The sequence below is a fragment of the Seriola aureovittata genome, chromosome 11 (genome assembly GCF_021018895.1).
Source record: "Seriola aureovittata isolate HTS-2021-v1 ecotype China chromosome 11, ASM2101889v1, whole genome shotgun sequence".
In the NCBI taxonomy this organism is placed as follows: Eukaryota; Metazoa; Chordata; class Actinopteri; order Carangiformes; family Carangidae; genus Seriola; species Seriola aureovittata.
The window spans coordinates 15270184-15285294 of NC_079374.1; the positions used below are offsets into that span (position 1 = coordinate 15270184).

General features: G+C 40.0%; 1 protein-coding gene across 6 annotated transcripts in view; it reads right to left on the reverse strand.

Moving 5' to 3' along the window:
• Nucleotides 1-15111, reverse strand: part of LOC130177360 (plakophilin-4-like) — a 77440-nt gene that overhangs the window by 46001 nt on the left and 16328 nt on the right. The window contains exon 1 of one of the 6 annotated variants that reach the window (XM_056389037.1): nucleotides 14030-14158. The exons of the other annotated variants lie outside the window; for them this stretch is intronic. Coding sequence (XP_056245012.1) covers nucleotides 14030-14044 — 15 coding nt within the window. The 5' untranslated portion in view covers nucleotides 14045-14158. Of the gene's footprint in view, nucleotides 1-14029; nucleotides 14159-15111 lie in introns of those variants that run through there. 6 annotated transcript variants of the gene reach the window in all.

The following is a 15111-nucleotide window of genomic DNA, read 5'->3' on the forward strand; positions in this document are numbered from 1 at the left end:
AACACGGTGTGTTTCCTCTAGCATAATAAATAAATAATAAAAGCCTCCAAGGGTTAATCAGTGGAAAGCTTTTAATGTGAAGCAGCTGAAGGAAATGTTTAGTTTGCATTAACAGCAACTTACCACAGCAAATATTCCTGATTGGCTTTGTGAGGTGCCACTTTCCCAACACTTAAAAAATCAGTGTAACTTTCCTGTACACCAAAAAATTATTGACCAGATTATATTTTGTCTTCCAGATCATTATCCTAATCATCTTATCGCCCAGCACAGGCCAGTGTTAAGAAGCAGACTCCCCAGGAGGGATAACAGGGATCATCCCAGTGCTGTCTTATTCCTGATACAAATACACACCCACGAGCTAAAAGAGTGCACATACTGGAAGCACGACAGAGACACAGCGGGCACAACACCGGTTTACTTACAGAATGAAATGAGCCATCAATTCTCTGAGAGACAAATAACCCTACTGACAGATTTAGTCACAGGAAAATTGCCAATTTCAACCCTTCATTTCAACCAATCATCCCTGTTTCCATTCTCACTTTTCTTGAGACAGATATGACTCAGTGCAAAAGGTCAAAATAGAAAATACTGAAATGTATTTCTACACTGCATATGTGCAAATTGTCAAGGGGAGAAGGACATATTCAATTCAGGGGCTGCTTTTGATACGGCAATCATTTTAGGAAGTCGGCTGTTATAAAAGTTTTTAAGATCTGAACCCTTAGTTGTGTAATTACTTAACCAAATCTTAGAAATGTGCACAGACCCTCAAGGTCACCAACAATATGAACTGTTCTCTCAATAGCCCTACAAAGTGAAACACAATGCGGCAATGTGTGTTGGAGGTCTGTTTTCCACAAGATTCTTTCTGCACGCAAGGGCAGCTACAAGTAGGGCTAAAAGTTAAGGTTATGCCTTATGTATAAGGGAGATAGGACATTGAATAACAGTGACAAGAGCTTGAGCCACACATGCATGCAGAAAGAGACAGACAAAGGGAGGGATGATTCAAACACACTTTCACCTCTTCCTGATACAAATCTGAAAACACTCCAGTGCACGATTTTGCCACCAATGTGCAAAAGGAAGGACATAAGGTGAAAGCGACAAGGGAAGGAGATAATCCATATGGACACACATATTAAAAAGAAGGAGGAGAGAGAGAAAATGTGAACATTCAAATAAGTGAATGCAGTTCAATCCCACAAGATACAGTATTCTGTGAGCACAAGGCTATTGTCTGAATCGAAACATTCACAAAACAGTATAAAAATGAACATTCAAATTAATTTTCCCTCATCCCCACACAAACACACATGCGTAAATCTAAAAGATAAAATTCATCAGGCGTGTGTAAAGCTTACTCAGTCACAGTAAGCATGTCATGCATGTAGCAGATGCTCATGGAAGAAATGATTAGACATATGGTGAGAAACAGACCAAACTGTTCTGTTTACTTTTTGAATGAAGATGGAGATTTCCTGCTCCTGCAAATGTCACTATTCTTGGCCCACCATTTCTGTGCCTTCTTTCTTTTAAGCTCATAATCCAATTGTTTTGTTTGGCAGTGTGTCATCTTCTCCAGTCCAGCGACTTCATCTTGGGCTGCACACCTCGCATTATACAGCATCACATCCGAGAGAAAAATAAACAGTTATGCCTTTCTTAATATTTCACACAAAGTGGCTGGCCTTCAGTCCCACTGATTAGATGGTCTATGATCTTGATCGAGCACAGCAAAGAGAGACATCTGCTGCAGCCATAAGGCAAGAGGTCTCTGTCACTACTGATATTCAGAGCCGCTCCAAGCCTATCACAGGCGGGCATCCTGCCTGCATGCCCTCTCCAACCCTGCTGTTTTCTTACTCGGAGAAGTATGGAGGCAGTCCAGAGCTTCCTGCATGGAGCTCTGACCCCCAAGTTTTTTCTATGCCTTCACAATTTGGTTGCAGCACTGTTCTTAGTTGTGCAATCATTGTGTCACATTGGTTTTGGTATACTGTTATGTATAATTATAAAATCCCCTTCATTAAATGACATTTTTCATTTTTGTAGCACAATTTCCATCAGGTTGACAGTTTTTAGAAGCAAGATTATGACAAGAATCAGGTGGCCTACTCTTGGCCTACTGTTTCTATAGCCAGCTATTAAACAACACTGCACCCTTTCTGTCTTGCTGAGTTTATAGGCCTCTCAGGTGGCATTGAGGATTACTGCCATGCCTCTTTACTATCACATCCTCTGGCTCTATTCAGCAAAAAAAAAGCTTTTTTTTTTTTTTTTTAAGTGATCGCTCTCTCCTCTAACACATAGTTCAATAGACTTTCTTTACTCTGCATGACTCATTAAGACTATTATGAATATGGACTCAATAAAGCCATAATTAGCTTATGATAGCACAGGGCTATGTGCCAAAATGGGGCTTGATCTGATGAGACAGGGACAGGATCACACTTGTAAGTGGGATTCACATAAACCATGGAAAGAGAGCACTCACTGCTCTGTGTAATTCAGTGCATTCTCCATGCCTGGCCCCTACATAGAATGGGACATATCTATTCAGCATAATGATCCACCAAGTCGGGCCGAGCACAACAGTAATGACCACTAAACAAGGACTATGCTTATTTAACGGGTGTGGGCCCAGCCTTGGTCGGTACCAGGCTTAGTGTGGAAGGAGAGGACAGGGACAATGGGCCACCGGCTTTCCTGTACTAACAAGGCCTCCAGAGCCTTTATTTGCTATTACAATGAGCCTGTTGGGTCTGATCTGCCTAAAGTCCCATAGCTGAATCAGATCCTGTCCGCTTGTGTCCTCAGCCGAGCCCTAAAGAAACAGATGACACATGGCAGCAAACCACGCTACCAACGTGCACACTCCCATGTCATCTCTATGGGTGCTGCTGACAGCACAAGACCTATCTGAAATGCCTGAAGTGGCTTCTGCCTGCTGCTGGTTCAGCACATAGACGGTGGTTCAGCACAGATAAGAGAGGCTTAAGCACACATAAACCCCAAATGTCACACAGCTATATTACCATACACTGACTTCCAAGTACACTCCAAACAGCCTAACTGCATAAGTAAACAAACTAATATACAGCGTACTTGAATTTAGCACACAAAGCAGCATTATGGCATTGTTACATCATTACAAACAAGAATCCAAAGATACCTTCAATATTACCAAAATATATGTAACATGGCAACAAAATTGACAATTTACTAAAACCAATCTATGTTAAGGATGCTGCTCATTTTCTATATTTAAAAAATATGTATATGTATAATTTTAACCAGTTTTTGAAAAAGATAAATTTCCTTTTTGCAACAAAACTTTTTTTAGAAGTAGCAACCCTACAAAAGAGAGGCTGCTGACTCTGGGGTAAACACTAAGCTGTAAATCAAGCCAAGCTCCTCAACCCACATAGGGGAGATAGTCTGGTGTAATGAAAGGTCTCTCCATCCTGCAAGTTCCAAACATTAATTCAAACACTTTCACACAGCAACTGGTCAACCAGCACACTCATGATTTTTTGTTTTCCTCCCTCACTCATTAATTCAATTGGACAACCACAGAAAATGTTAACATGTGGGAGCCCTGCATTAAACCGTGGCGTATTTCTGCTTACAACTCTCAATTTTGGCAAATTGAATATATTATCCAATACATTTTAATGCATTCTAATGCTTTGTTGGGCAAGTAAAGATTGATTATGGAAGACTTTTATTGTATTTTGACAAAATTAAATCTTATGATTGAATTCACTGTCTGCTACAGCTTTAAATGATTTTCCAAAAGAAATGATCAAATATTTTGACTTGAAAGATGGATGCTACATTTTGGTTGGCCCTTTCCCTTCAGAGAACAGTGAGAATGGTCAGTTTAACTTTATGGCGGATAATATAATAAATAACATCTACACCTCCGCTCCAAATCAGTCTACTTCCTTACTGCTATCCATTTGTTTGTTACAAACGCATGTAATACACAGTATTCATTTGTAACTAGTGTGGTTGCAAAGTTACATGTGCATTCAAATTATTCACAAAACATATACAAGGATTTGTGATGCCATCTATCTAACTGGCATGTCTGGATGGGAATGCACTCATGCGTCACGTGAGATCCATCATAGATATAACCTAGTTACTGGGCAAATTCATCATCACCCTGTGAGCATAAAACAGGGAACCTACAACATAATACATGAGACATATACAGGATGATGAATTAGGATAATGTGATGCAGAGGCAGTGCTGTGCGAATTTATGCTTGAATATTCTTGGTTACTCAGCACCTTCCTGTATATGACAGAATAATAATTGTGAGGTATACATCAGAGCAATCTTTGCCTAATCCTTAGTAGTGAGTGTCCAAATCTCTCTATTAATTAAGACTTGAGATCTTATCTGTAATAGTTCTTGTTACCTCGAGCACAACCCATGTGAGTCTGTGGTACATTGTGCTTTGGTGGTGCTGTGATTTCAGCCTGGGCCTGGAAAGAAAGGGCTACATGTTCATTTGTGATGCTCAGATCCATTTTGCATAACTAGTGCAGATGGCTTTTCCTCTTAACCAAAGATGAGAATCTACCAGAAATATGTTTGTTCATTAAGCGGCAATGAGGCTTGACAGTTTTGCACCCTCACTGCAGCGTGGCAGACGCATTCCAACAAGAGCCTGACTCTGCTGCGCAGTGGGAGAATGACAGCAGAGGTTAAAGGATTTCTGCAGCAGGCCCGAGGTTTGAACAAAGAGAATGGGCCTCAGAACAGGCTGTGTGACCAGACCTGGAGGAACCACGCAGTGCAATTACTTACACAAACTGCCACAAAGTCACCTTGTTACAATACTGAGGTTTTAGGAAACTGGCTGCAGCGTCATGCCACCACAGCAGAATTACAATAACCATGTTGGAGTGAAGGCGTTTAAAAATACAGTAAAGTGGCTCGCTGAGGTAAGAGAGTGTACAGCTGCAGGCATAGCTATAGGTGGAATCAGAGCGAGAAAATTGCTTTAGCACCCACAGCTGCACCAGAGCTTTTATACTGTATAAGCTGATAATGTGACAAGAAGCCACAAACAGAAATGTGAAACATCATTCACTCTCAGATAATGGAAAAGCAAGTTTACAATAGGACATAATTTCGCCAGGATTTCTAACATGGCCTTACAAGGATTTACAGCAGAAAACTTCCATAGCTGCTAAAATTATTATTTTTTTAATCCTTCTGTTAATAGCAAATTGATACACTGCAGTTGTATATATAGACATGGAATTTAAGGTAAAAGCAGGATAATCCTTTTGTAGGAGTTCGGTTCCTAAAAGATTTGGCTTGCTGGTGCAGATCTGAGTCATTGCTGGCTCTATCACCGTGGTGACCTCTATGTAGTACCAGAACAATTTGATTGTCTATGATTTGGTGCTTGCAAAAAACAACATAATTGCAATTGCTTTAACTTTATGGAAAAATTATTTCTTATATCATAATCACTGTCAGGAAGTTCATAGTAATGGCTAACAATGTAAACTATCTTAATGTTAGCTGCTTATTTAAAAAAAATCTAACTATGATCCTCTGATCTAGACCTTATCACTCTAAAAATAATTTTATGTTGGTAGCATTTCAGATAAAAGATGAGTCAGACTCCCAAGAACATAATTTTCCTCTATACTTGAACATGAAAAGGAAGTTAAAATTTCCCTTGATAATGAAAATGCCATTAAAGAAACTGTCATTTGTGTGGTGAATGCTATTAAAGGAGCTGTCATCTGTACTGGCAATTGCTGCAGTCAGTGCTTTCCACAAAAGAGATTGACAACAAAAGAAAGACTGTCAATAAGAAAGACATAGAGGAGAGACTGTACAAGGGGGAGAGTGAAAGAAAAATCGTGTCAGTCCTCATTAACAGATCCGACAACTTTCCCCACAAATTCTTTTTGTTGTCAGGAGTTTAACATTTATTTGTCCATCCACTTTGGCAGTCTTAGCTCATTTACAGTTACTAAGTCATCTAAAAATGCTTGTTTTTTGTAGCCCTGGTTGTTGAGGTGTGATTGGAACAGGTTGTTTTGGGCAAACAGAGGGAACATGTTGGCGACGGCTGATGAGAGTTCTTTTGTCTCTGAATTTAAAAAAGTTCAGTAAATACCTTTGCATTTCTGCCTCATTAGCATTCACAGTGTGGGGTTTGCACATAATTCCACTTCAAAAGTACAATTTATGCACCATTACTAGTTCAAGTGGAAGCAGCAATATGTGGCATCATTTAAAATAATTTCTAATTTAGTTCTGTCTAGCAGTGGAAACAATTTCTCTTCTTTTTTTTTCTTTGTTAAACCTGACTTCAAAAGCACAATGTGACAAGTCATTGGTGTGTGAGGCCATGTCTCTCACATACTGTGAAAACTGGCTTCTAAAGTCTCTAATCTAACAGCATCATCTTGTCATTGGTGTCATTAATACACATGTAAATGTCTGGATTCAAAAACTGGATCTACAGCTGCAAAATACGAAAGTCTCTCCCTTTCCCTAAAATCCAACATTTTTTACTACTATCTACTAGGTCTTTTGATTTAAGTTATGTACTAGACCTGCTGCTGTTTTGTGCAGCTACAAGCTGTTGAACCTCAACAAAAGCTCTTACGTGATGCTGTTGATAATAATGCCAAGGCATAGTGCCAGTAAATGAGTGTAACTCACAAAGGCAATCTGTATCTCCTCGATTGGAACAAAAAGCCAAAATGCTGCAGCAGTGCAATCACACAGCCAGCACAATTCATGTAGACCTGCGAACATACAATTCCACTGAGAGATCAATAGCGTTGTGTCAGACAAAAAGAACATTGCTCCCGGCCAAAATGAAGAGAGTAAGCAATCTAGGGACTGTCAGTCTGGAGGTTGCTGTAGTGAACAAAGACTGCAGTGACATATGCAATTAGTTCAGGATCAGTCATTTAGAGAAACTCATCTGCGTGTTTGGGCGGAGGATGACAGGGAGACACCTGTAAACTTCTTAAACTAACTCAGTGGACATGTGCCATTCCAAGGACAGCTCAACAGTATTTACTGTGCTACCACTTTCCCAAAGTACAACTACTGCTCCCCAGTGACCCAGTGGTTCCTCTGTGTGTGCTGTTGACGATGGCATGATTATAGTGATAATGATGATGATGACAGTGATGGTGATGAGTATTAACAGGCAAGTTAGAGGGATATCTCCCAGGGCTGTGCCAGGCCAGACACACACACTCCTTTGACATCATGTCACATTGGGAGCAGATTATCTTCTCTTCCTATTCTCCTTCTTTTCTGTTTTCCTCTGCGTTGACAGCCTCCTGCCACAGTGCTTTAGAGAACCATTCACAGGTGACAGCCACTCAGACTGCCTCTCTCCATCATGCTCACACTCTCACTTTTGTCCTTTTCCCTTCACTCACCACCCTCTGCGCCCTGCCTCTATATGAGCGTTTTGTCTTTCCTCTGTATATCTGAGCACTCTCCTTCACCTGGATCCCTCCCCTCTGAATCTGTCTCTCTCTTTCCCTCTCATACTTGTTCTACTCCCCCATGGGGTAATTGCTCAGAGCCAGGCTTCCATTTTTATGACTATAATCGAGGCCAGAATGCTTATGCCTCTAGATTTCTCCTTGCCTGTGTCACAGCGGCAGCACCAGGGAGAGGAAGGCAGATAAGACCCAGAGGAGTGGAGAAAATCACTAGTCGATTGTAATTAGAGTCCTTATATATCGCCTATGGAGGTAGAATGAACAATATCACCTGCAGAAAAAACTCAACCTTTTTGCTGCGCTTATGGTGTGGAAATGCATAATGGCAAAAACATTGGCATGAAGCTTTGCCCTGACTTGAACTATTAACTCCTTAAGCTAGGTCACTTAGACAAAGATGACTTTGGCTTCATTAAAACAAGACAGAGGCTAGCATCGGTATCTCAAGTGGGTAATATTTCAGCCAGCTCATCAAGCCTTTAAGAGAGTGCTGGAGTTGTAGCTCTCAAAGCAAGGTCAGCTCATGGGCTTTGCAAAGTACGCTGGACCCTGTCTGTGTGTCTGTGCCTGATTCAGATGAAAACAGGGTCACAGAGTGTAACTCCAGTTTGCCAGGGAGAAGCAGGCGGCAGACAGATTTTTCATGTGTAATGGACTCCAACAAAGTGGGAAAATTCCACTGTGGTGTTTTCTGGGAGGCGGTGTGTTGAAACACCATGGTGCAGCGAGCCTATGAGGCCCTTTTTGCCACTCGTGTGGTACATATAAGCATGTTCAGGCACAGCTAATAACAGCATTACTCTGAGGGCAAAGCCTCATAATAGAGGAGGAACAGGAGCACACCAAAACACAGCGTTTCTAAGAGAAAGAACCACAATATTGATACAAGGAATTATCCGATCAACAGCGCTTTACATTGGAAGGACTAATTTGACCACAGAATTGCTTTTCCGTTAGAGTGCAAGTCTCACCGCAAAGCAGAAAGGATAAAGAACAAATTCAACTCCCACCTCTGTCCATTTCTGAAGCCCTTACTGACATAAAAACATCAAAAGGTACTTGCTGATCATGACTCTTCTCAACAAAGGAACACAGACAGAAACACATACATTTAATACAAAACATGGCAAGTTGCCAACACTAGTGCTGGCAACCAGAAACAAATGATTCCTTGTCCGTTTGATAATCTAAACAAATACCAAGTATCCTGGCAGTGACCTTTCTAAAATGAACAGTGGTGCAATGTATTTTTAGTGACAGCAGTGCCAACATCAATGCCACTTACAAACACTACGGGAGAAAAGTCATCTATTCCCACTTTAATCTCAGACATTAGTTCAAAAACACTCAACCTGCTCAAACACACAACTTTTTATACTGAATCTTTTACAAGAGTTTTTCCTCCCCTCTGTTGCCAAGTGTTTGGGAACTGTTGGGTTTCGCTCTATAATATTGTAAGGTCTTCACCTAACCCTGTGAAATGCCCTGAGATAGTGTATGTTATGATTTGGCACAATACAAATAAAACTGAATTGAATAAATTCAAACATATGATGTTCCTGTAATAAGCCTTGACATTTTTCTTTAGTTAATACCAACTATACATAGTGGGTTTACCCTATGTCTAACAATGTGCGAGCTGTCAGGAAGGAACAAGCTTCATCAACATCAATCATTCCCCCCTCTTTTTCTGCTTCTCCAGCCTACTGATGCTGTAACACAAACATAACTAAAACAGGCATACTGAGAAGCCATTCAACATCTATGCGTACATTAAGGATTGCTTGGTGAGGATAAAAATCAAAGCTGACACAACTAAAGGGCCCCTCGCTCCTGTAGCTATTCCTCTCCGGGGATATGTGGTAGGAAACAAAGATGAGGGCAGAGTGATCAATGAAATGCTCTTTAATGACCTGACCTCACACTCACTGTCGGCTGCTCAGTGGTTGCCAAAGGCTCTCTTATTAGACAACCTAAGGCCGTAAGGCAGTATTCTCATTCAAAATCGAATTTGGCTTGTCCTCAGGCTGTTGAATATGGTGCTGGTTTGCAACTGCTAGGATACTCCCACATCTACAGCCTAGTTTTCATGCTACACAATGTGCATTTAGATTTGTGTATATAAACACATGAATGATAAGTCCAGGGATTTAACAAAATTTCCCTCATAAAATTTGCAAACCTGATTGTTTTACAATCATCTTAAACCCAGCATTGCTTAAATCTATGTTTGCTACCTTGTAGTATTCTTCTTCCTTGTCTTATTTGCGTGTTATCATCGTCAAGCAGCCAAATAGTGTGAGACCAGCAGCACATATCTGCATTGCCTCACCTGTGTGCATGCTTGTGCATCCTTGTGAGTGTGCACAATACGAACAAAACAGGGACTCACTTCTAAATAACTTTTTGCCTAGTCATCTGATGAACCTGTAAGTACAATGAATCTCATGTAACTAACTAATCATAGTTAGTGTGTGATTGTAGCCTTTGTATGGGTTAATTCTGAACAGAGGAGCCCAGCAGTTTAATGTAATTATAATTCCCAGGCTAACTCAGGTAGAGAAAATTTACAAAACATGACCCAACAAATGCACTGAAAAGATACCATTCATTCATTGAGATAATTCAATATACTCATAACATCAGCCATACCAGCACCTCTCCCTAATTTTGAGGGAAGTCGTAAAAAGTAAAAATCACTTTTGTTTGGGTAACTTCATAACTGACCTTTTGAGGATATAATCCTTTCTTCAGACTCTTTACCAGTAGTTGTTGGAATCACATTTTGATTTGCATCTTGTTTCATCCAGAAGTGATGAAACAAGTAGAAAAATACCCTAGCAGAATCAGATTATCTATAAAAAACACAGATTACCTTTCAGATTATTCTAAAAGACACATTTTAATATCCTAACAACATTTAATATCAGTCAATGTCCATCTATGACATTTTTAAAATGTTCTGCTCTTGTGAAATATTTATTTATATATTTATTTAAATTCTTGTAAAATAAAATGTCTCAAGTATTATAACATAGGTTCTTTACAGTGAATAGACTCAACCACTTTAGATAGGTCTCTAAATCAGGCAATGGGATGGTATTTTTTATGTGCATATAAAGACACACAGTCTTGTCTCAGACAAAATGCAGTGAACCATTTCATTCATTAAATAGTTGTAAAATGCTCATGACCTGGTGGTTAAAAGAAACTTGATTGAATGTGGCCATCAACACACTTCAGTATTAGTAGCCCTGTTCAGACGTAGTATTAATATGCGTCTCAGGTGATCCGATCACAAGTGGACAGCTCTTAGTACGGGTGTGAATGCACCCAAGATGCACTGAGGACTTATGGTCTGGGCCTCTTTCACAGTCTAATTTGAAATGCCACACTTTAATAATGAACCGAAAATACTTGTACACTTCTACACAGTGTGTCGATACATTTATTTATTTATGGTGGCCTGCCACAATATCTACACTGAACGCTACAAATTGATTCTGTGCTTTTGGCTGGACCGCGACAGGGGGGCCAGCCATATAGTTGCGAATATCTGTGACTGACTGACTGAGTGACAAATTTTAGCCAGATGTCAAGTGACTGAGTTGGAGTTTCACCATTAGCCACCAGTGTCTATTAGGGGGGCATTTACAGGCTGCACTGTTGCAAACTTTGCGCATTTGTCTCTAGATTGGGATTTTTTTTTTAAAAAAAAAAAAAAAACCAAACAAAAAAACCGTGACAAATCTAGTGACCTTTTGGACAAACCTTGGCTATTTAGAAGAGAGTCGCCAATAATGCCCTCTCTAGTGTCTCCTCTGTTTAGATAGTGGCAGAGAGGCTGAGCAGCAGTTTCTTTTTTTTTTTTTTTAAGTATATTTTTTTGGGGCTTTTTATGCCTTTATTTGATAGTATAGTGGAGAGAGACAGGAAACAGGGTGGCAGAGAGGAGGAATGACATGCAACTGCAGCGAGGACTGTAGCCTTTACACATGGGGCGCCTGCTTAGACCACTACGCTGCTCGACGCCCCGAGCAGCAGTTTCTTATCCAGACCGAAGCTGTACGCTGCATGACACACAAAATAAGAAAGATATTCTGTTGCATCCAACTTTTACTCTGAGCGTTCATTTTTAACGTGTATATAGCCAAAAACAGCTAAATCTTTGTCTTTAATTTATGTGTTTGATGATTTGTCAGATGAGATTGTGGTTATAAAATCAGGATTTTAGCAGTGCAAAGCAGCAACTTGGAAATGGTGACCGATCTTAAGTGGTCTCTACAGACACATGTGGAGACTCATTCTAATGCCAGGTGTGAACTCATCTACTTAGAGCTGTCCACTTGTGATTGGACCACTGAAGACGCATGTTAATGCCACATCTGAACAGGACCACTGAGCACTACATTGAACCTCTACCAGCATTCATTGTAGGGCACTTTGGACACAAGGGAGAAAAGGACTCTAAATTTAAGATGTAGTAAAATCCAACTTGAGGAGTTCTTCAACTCTTTGTGGAACCAAGGGCCAAATTATGCAAAAATATTCTGGATAGTCCACAGCAATTTACAAGGGATGGACAATACTGAATGGTTTTGCTGGCGTCCCATTACTGTAATATGCAAGGGTTTTATTCAGCCAATACCAATACTGATACTGATGCAGATTCTGACATTTATCCATTCATTTCAATACCACAATGTGTCTAGTTTCCACCGGTGGAGGTTGTAATACTAGATGCTTACATGTAGGAAAAAACACTGCTTTATTACTACTTGCTCTGTTTTTGTCAACCCTGCATTTTTCAAAGTCTGCTATCACTGAAGGAGAGGAGTGCAAATTTACAGAACGTTGAAAATGTTATGACAAAATAATCTCCCTGTGATAGTGTGACTGTGATTTCATTTGGAGCATTATATTCTAATTAAGGACAGTCAACTTTGTCATCAGTCACTGACAACCTTTTGGTGTTCTCTGTAAATCACATCTTGACAGTTTAGAGATTTTACTGATTAACTTAATTGCTTATAACAATCATGCACATTCACATGCAATTTCACATCATTTTAATGCACATTACACTATTCTATGAGCGCATGAGCACTTTGTGATGGTGGTACTGTCATCCAGAATTTTGTAAAACTGTAACAAAAATACGTTATTGTTGTGATACTTTTCCATTGGGAATGTTGCTTAATAGAAATAATATAGAATTATCACCCAGCCTTAGCCCTGACATGCCATTTTTTGAGTCAAGGAAGCAGAGAAGAACTGGGATTTACAGCACAGAAGAAAAAAGCTACATACACGTTCAGCTGTCATGTCAATATTGAGGCAGCATCTGACATGTAGTGAAGCTGTATCTGCCATCCATGTCAGATTACATTAAATCAATCACCTCATAAGATTTAAGTTTGTTGAAAAATAAGAAACATTTTCAATCATATTTTTACTCAGATTTGATGCATGACAATCTTGTTGTTTCCTAGAAGAGTTTAGAAAAGAGGATCAGGTCCTTCCAGATTATTCTTTCAGTAACAGAAAGTAAGTGAAGTATAGGGAGAAGATGCAAAAGAGCTAGTGATTATGATGCCAGACTTACTTGATTTAATTAAAAAAAAATAACCACAAACTGTTGTTTCTACTTCAAAATGATTCTTATCTGAACTACTTGCACATCTTTTTCGAATTCAAAATAAAATAAATACCACGAATATGTGTTTTTTTTCGTGGTTTTTGCAATGATATAAAACAAAAGTAAAATACACCAACAAGAAACACAAGAGCATTGTGATTGCTGAATCAACACAAAAGACAAACTGGATGAGTGCCACAGCCTCCCACTGCTTCAATTACTCTTAAAATGAAACAGATAAAAATACAGGTCTTAGATAATCCTTGAATCACCTCCTTCGGTTAAATTAAATTTTGATGAGATAATAAATACTGAAGAGGGGAAATTTGTAAAGTTTATTCTGAATTACAGTATGGTTTTACGCTTTGTGGTTGAGGTTTGAAAGATATTGTGTGGAGTAGGAATGTGCAACGAGAAACACTGACATTTAAACACTTAAATGGGGTCTAATAAACCATTATGGATGTGTCATTCTGATGGTGGATCAGTGCCATTAAAGAAGCAGAGAGCAAAGACAGTAGTCTATTAACCAGGGGCTGCAGGACAACAAAACCAAACCCTCAAATTAATGGCAAAAAGACTGGGGCTTGTTAGTAGCCAGGAGGGAAAAAAGAGATGACATAAGTTCAAGCAAATGAACACACAGGGAGCATGCAATCATAATATTCCGGTGAATCTCTCCTTGTTTGGGCATCTGGGCAAAGCCTGTGCAGCTGTAACTGCAGCGGTGACAGCAACAGAAGTTTGGAAAGAGAGAGAGAAAAATGCAGGAAGACAAGGAGTGAACAAGAAAACTGAAGGAGGGGAATTCAGCAAAGGGAAACAGAGAAAAAAATAAAAAGATAAGAGAGCCATAGAGTAACCACTTACCAAACACCCAGTCATCCTAAGCCCCAGCCCTAACTGTGGCCACAGCTACAGCAATTGCATGTTTACAGCAACAGCAGGATCCCTCGAAGGTCTGCCTCTCAACAATCACAGGAAAAACGTTACGCAAGGGCACAGCCACACACTCACACTAGCCTGTTCTCTCACCTCCTCTGATTTTCACTCACTCACCCTCTTATTTGCCTTTCCAACTCTGTTAAATACTGAGGAGAACGATAATTTCACAGTCTTGACTATTTAGCAGGAATCCCCTTCTGAGGCATGTCTTCAGCAAGTCACTCTAAAAGCAACAGCTCAGGCAGAGTGCTCGCTCTTCCTGTTCGCCTGCATGGATATCTGCTCTAACCGGACAAGCCACTGAGGAATACTCAAGGGAAGGAAGTGACATCGACAGGTGCTCCCTCCTTCCTTCCTTCCTCACTCATGTAAACAAAACACACTTTCCTGAATTAAGCCTAAATGGGATTTATCTAGGCTATTTGATTGAAAATACTAGAGAACGCATTTAATTCATTTGAATGTGTAGTTCATTTAAAGTGTCATTCAGGGATAAAAATGGGAGGTGACACAGAGAGAAATTAACATCATCAATAATGAGCAAAATCTCTTTAGCCCAGTTTGCCCTGTGCTAGATTCCCAAGAATATGGGAGGACTGGAACGAAGCCAGAAAGGAAAGGAGAGTGTGTATGTGTGTGTGTACCAGAGGGGAGCGTGGATGAATCACAGAGAGGCGGGCAGAGATGGAGTGAGTCAGAGGGCATGTCCCTCCACAAGCTCACAAACCCTGCAGGAGATGATCTTCCTGGTTATACATTGATGCAAGCCAGGCCATGACCGCAGGCAATAAACAACCAATAGCCTAGTCCGGCTAATTCCACTTCAATTAATCAAGACAAAAAAGTAAACAAAGTAAACTCTGACCATTGTCCTGCTATCAACAAAAATATCACCATCCCACATGCAGATAAAAAACAACTTTCTACACTGGGCTCTGTGCAACTATGCTGTGTATCATCATTACCAGCAACAAGGCAGTGTCTGTTACATTGCCTGGCTTCCTGAG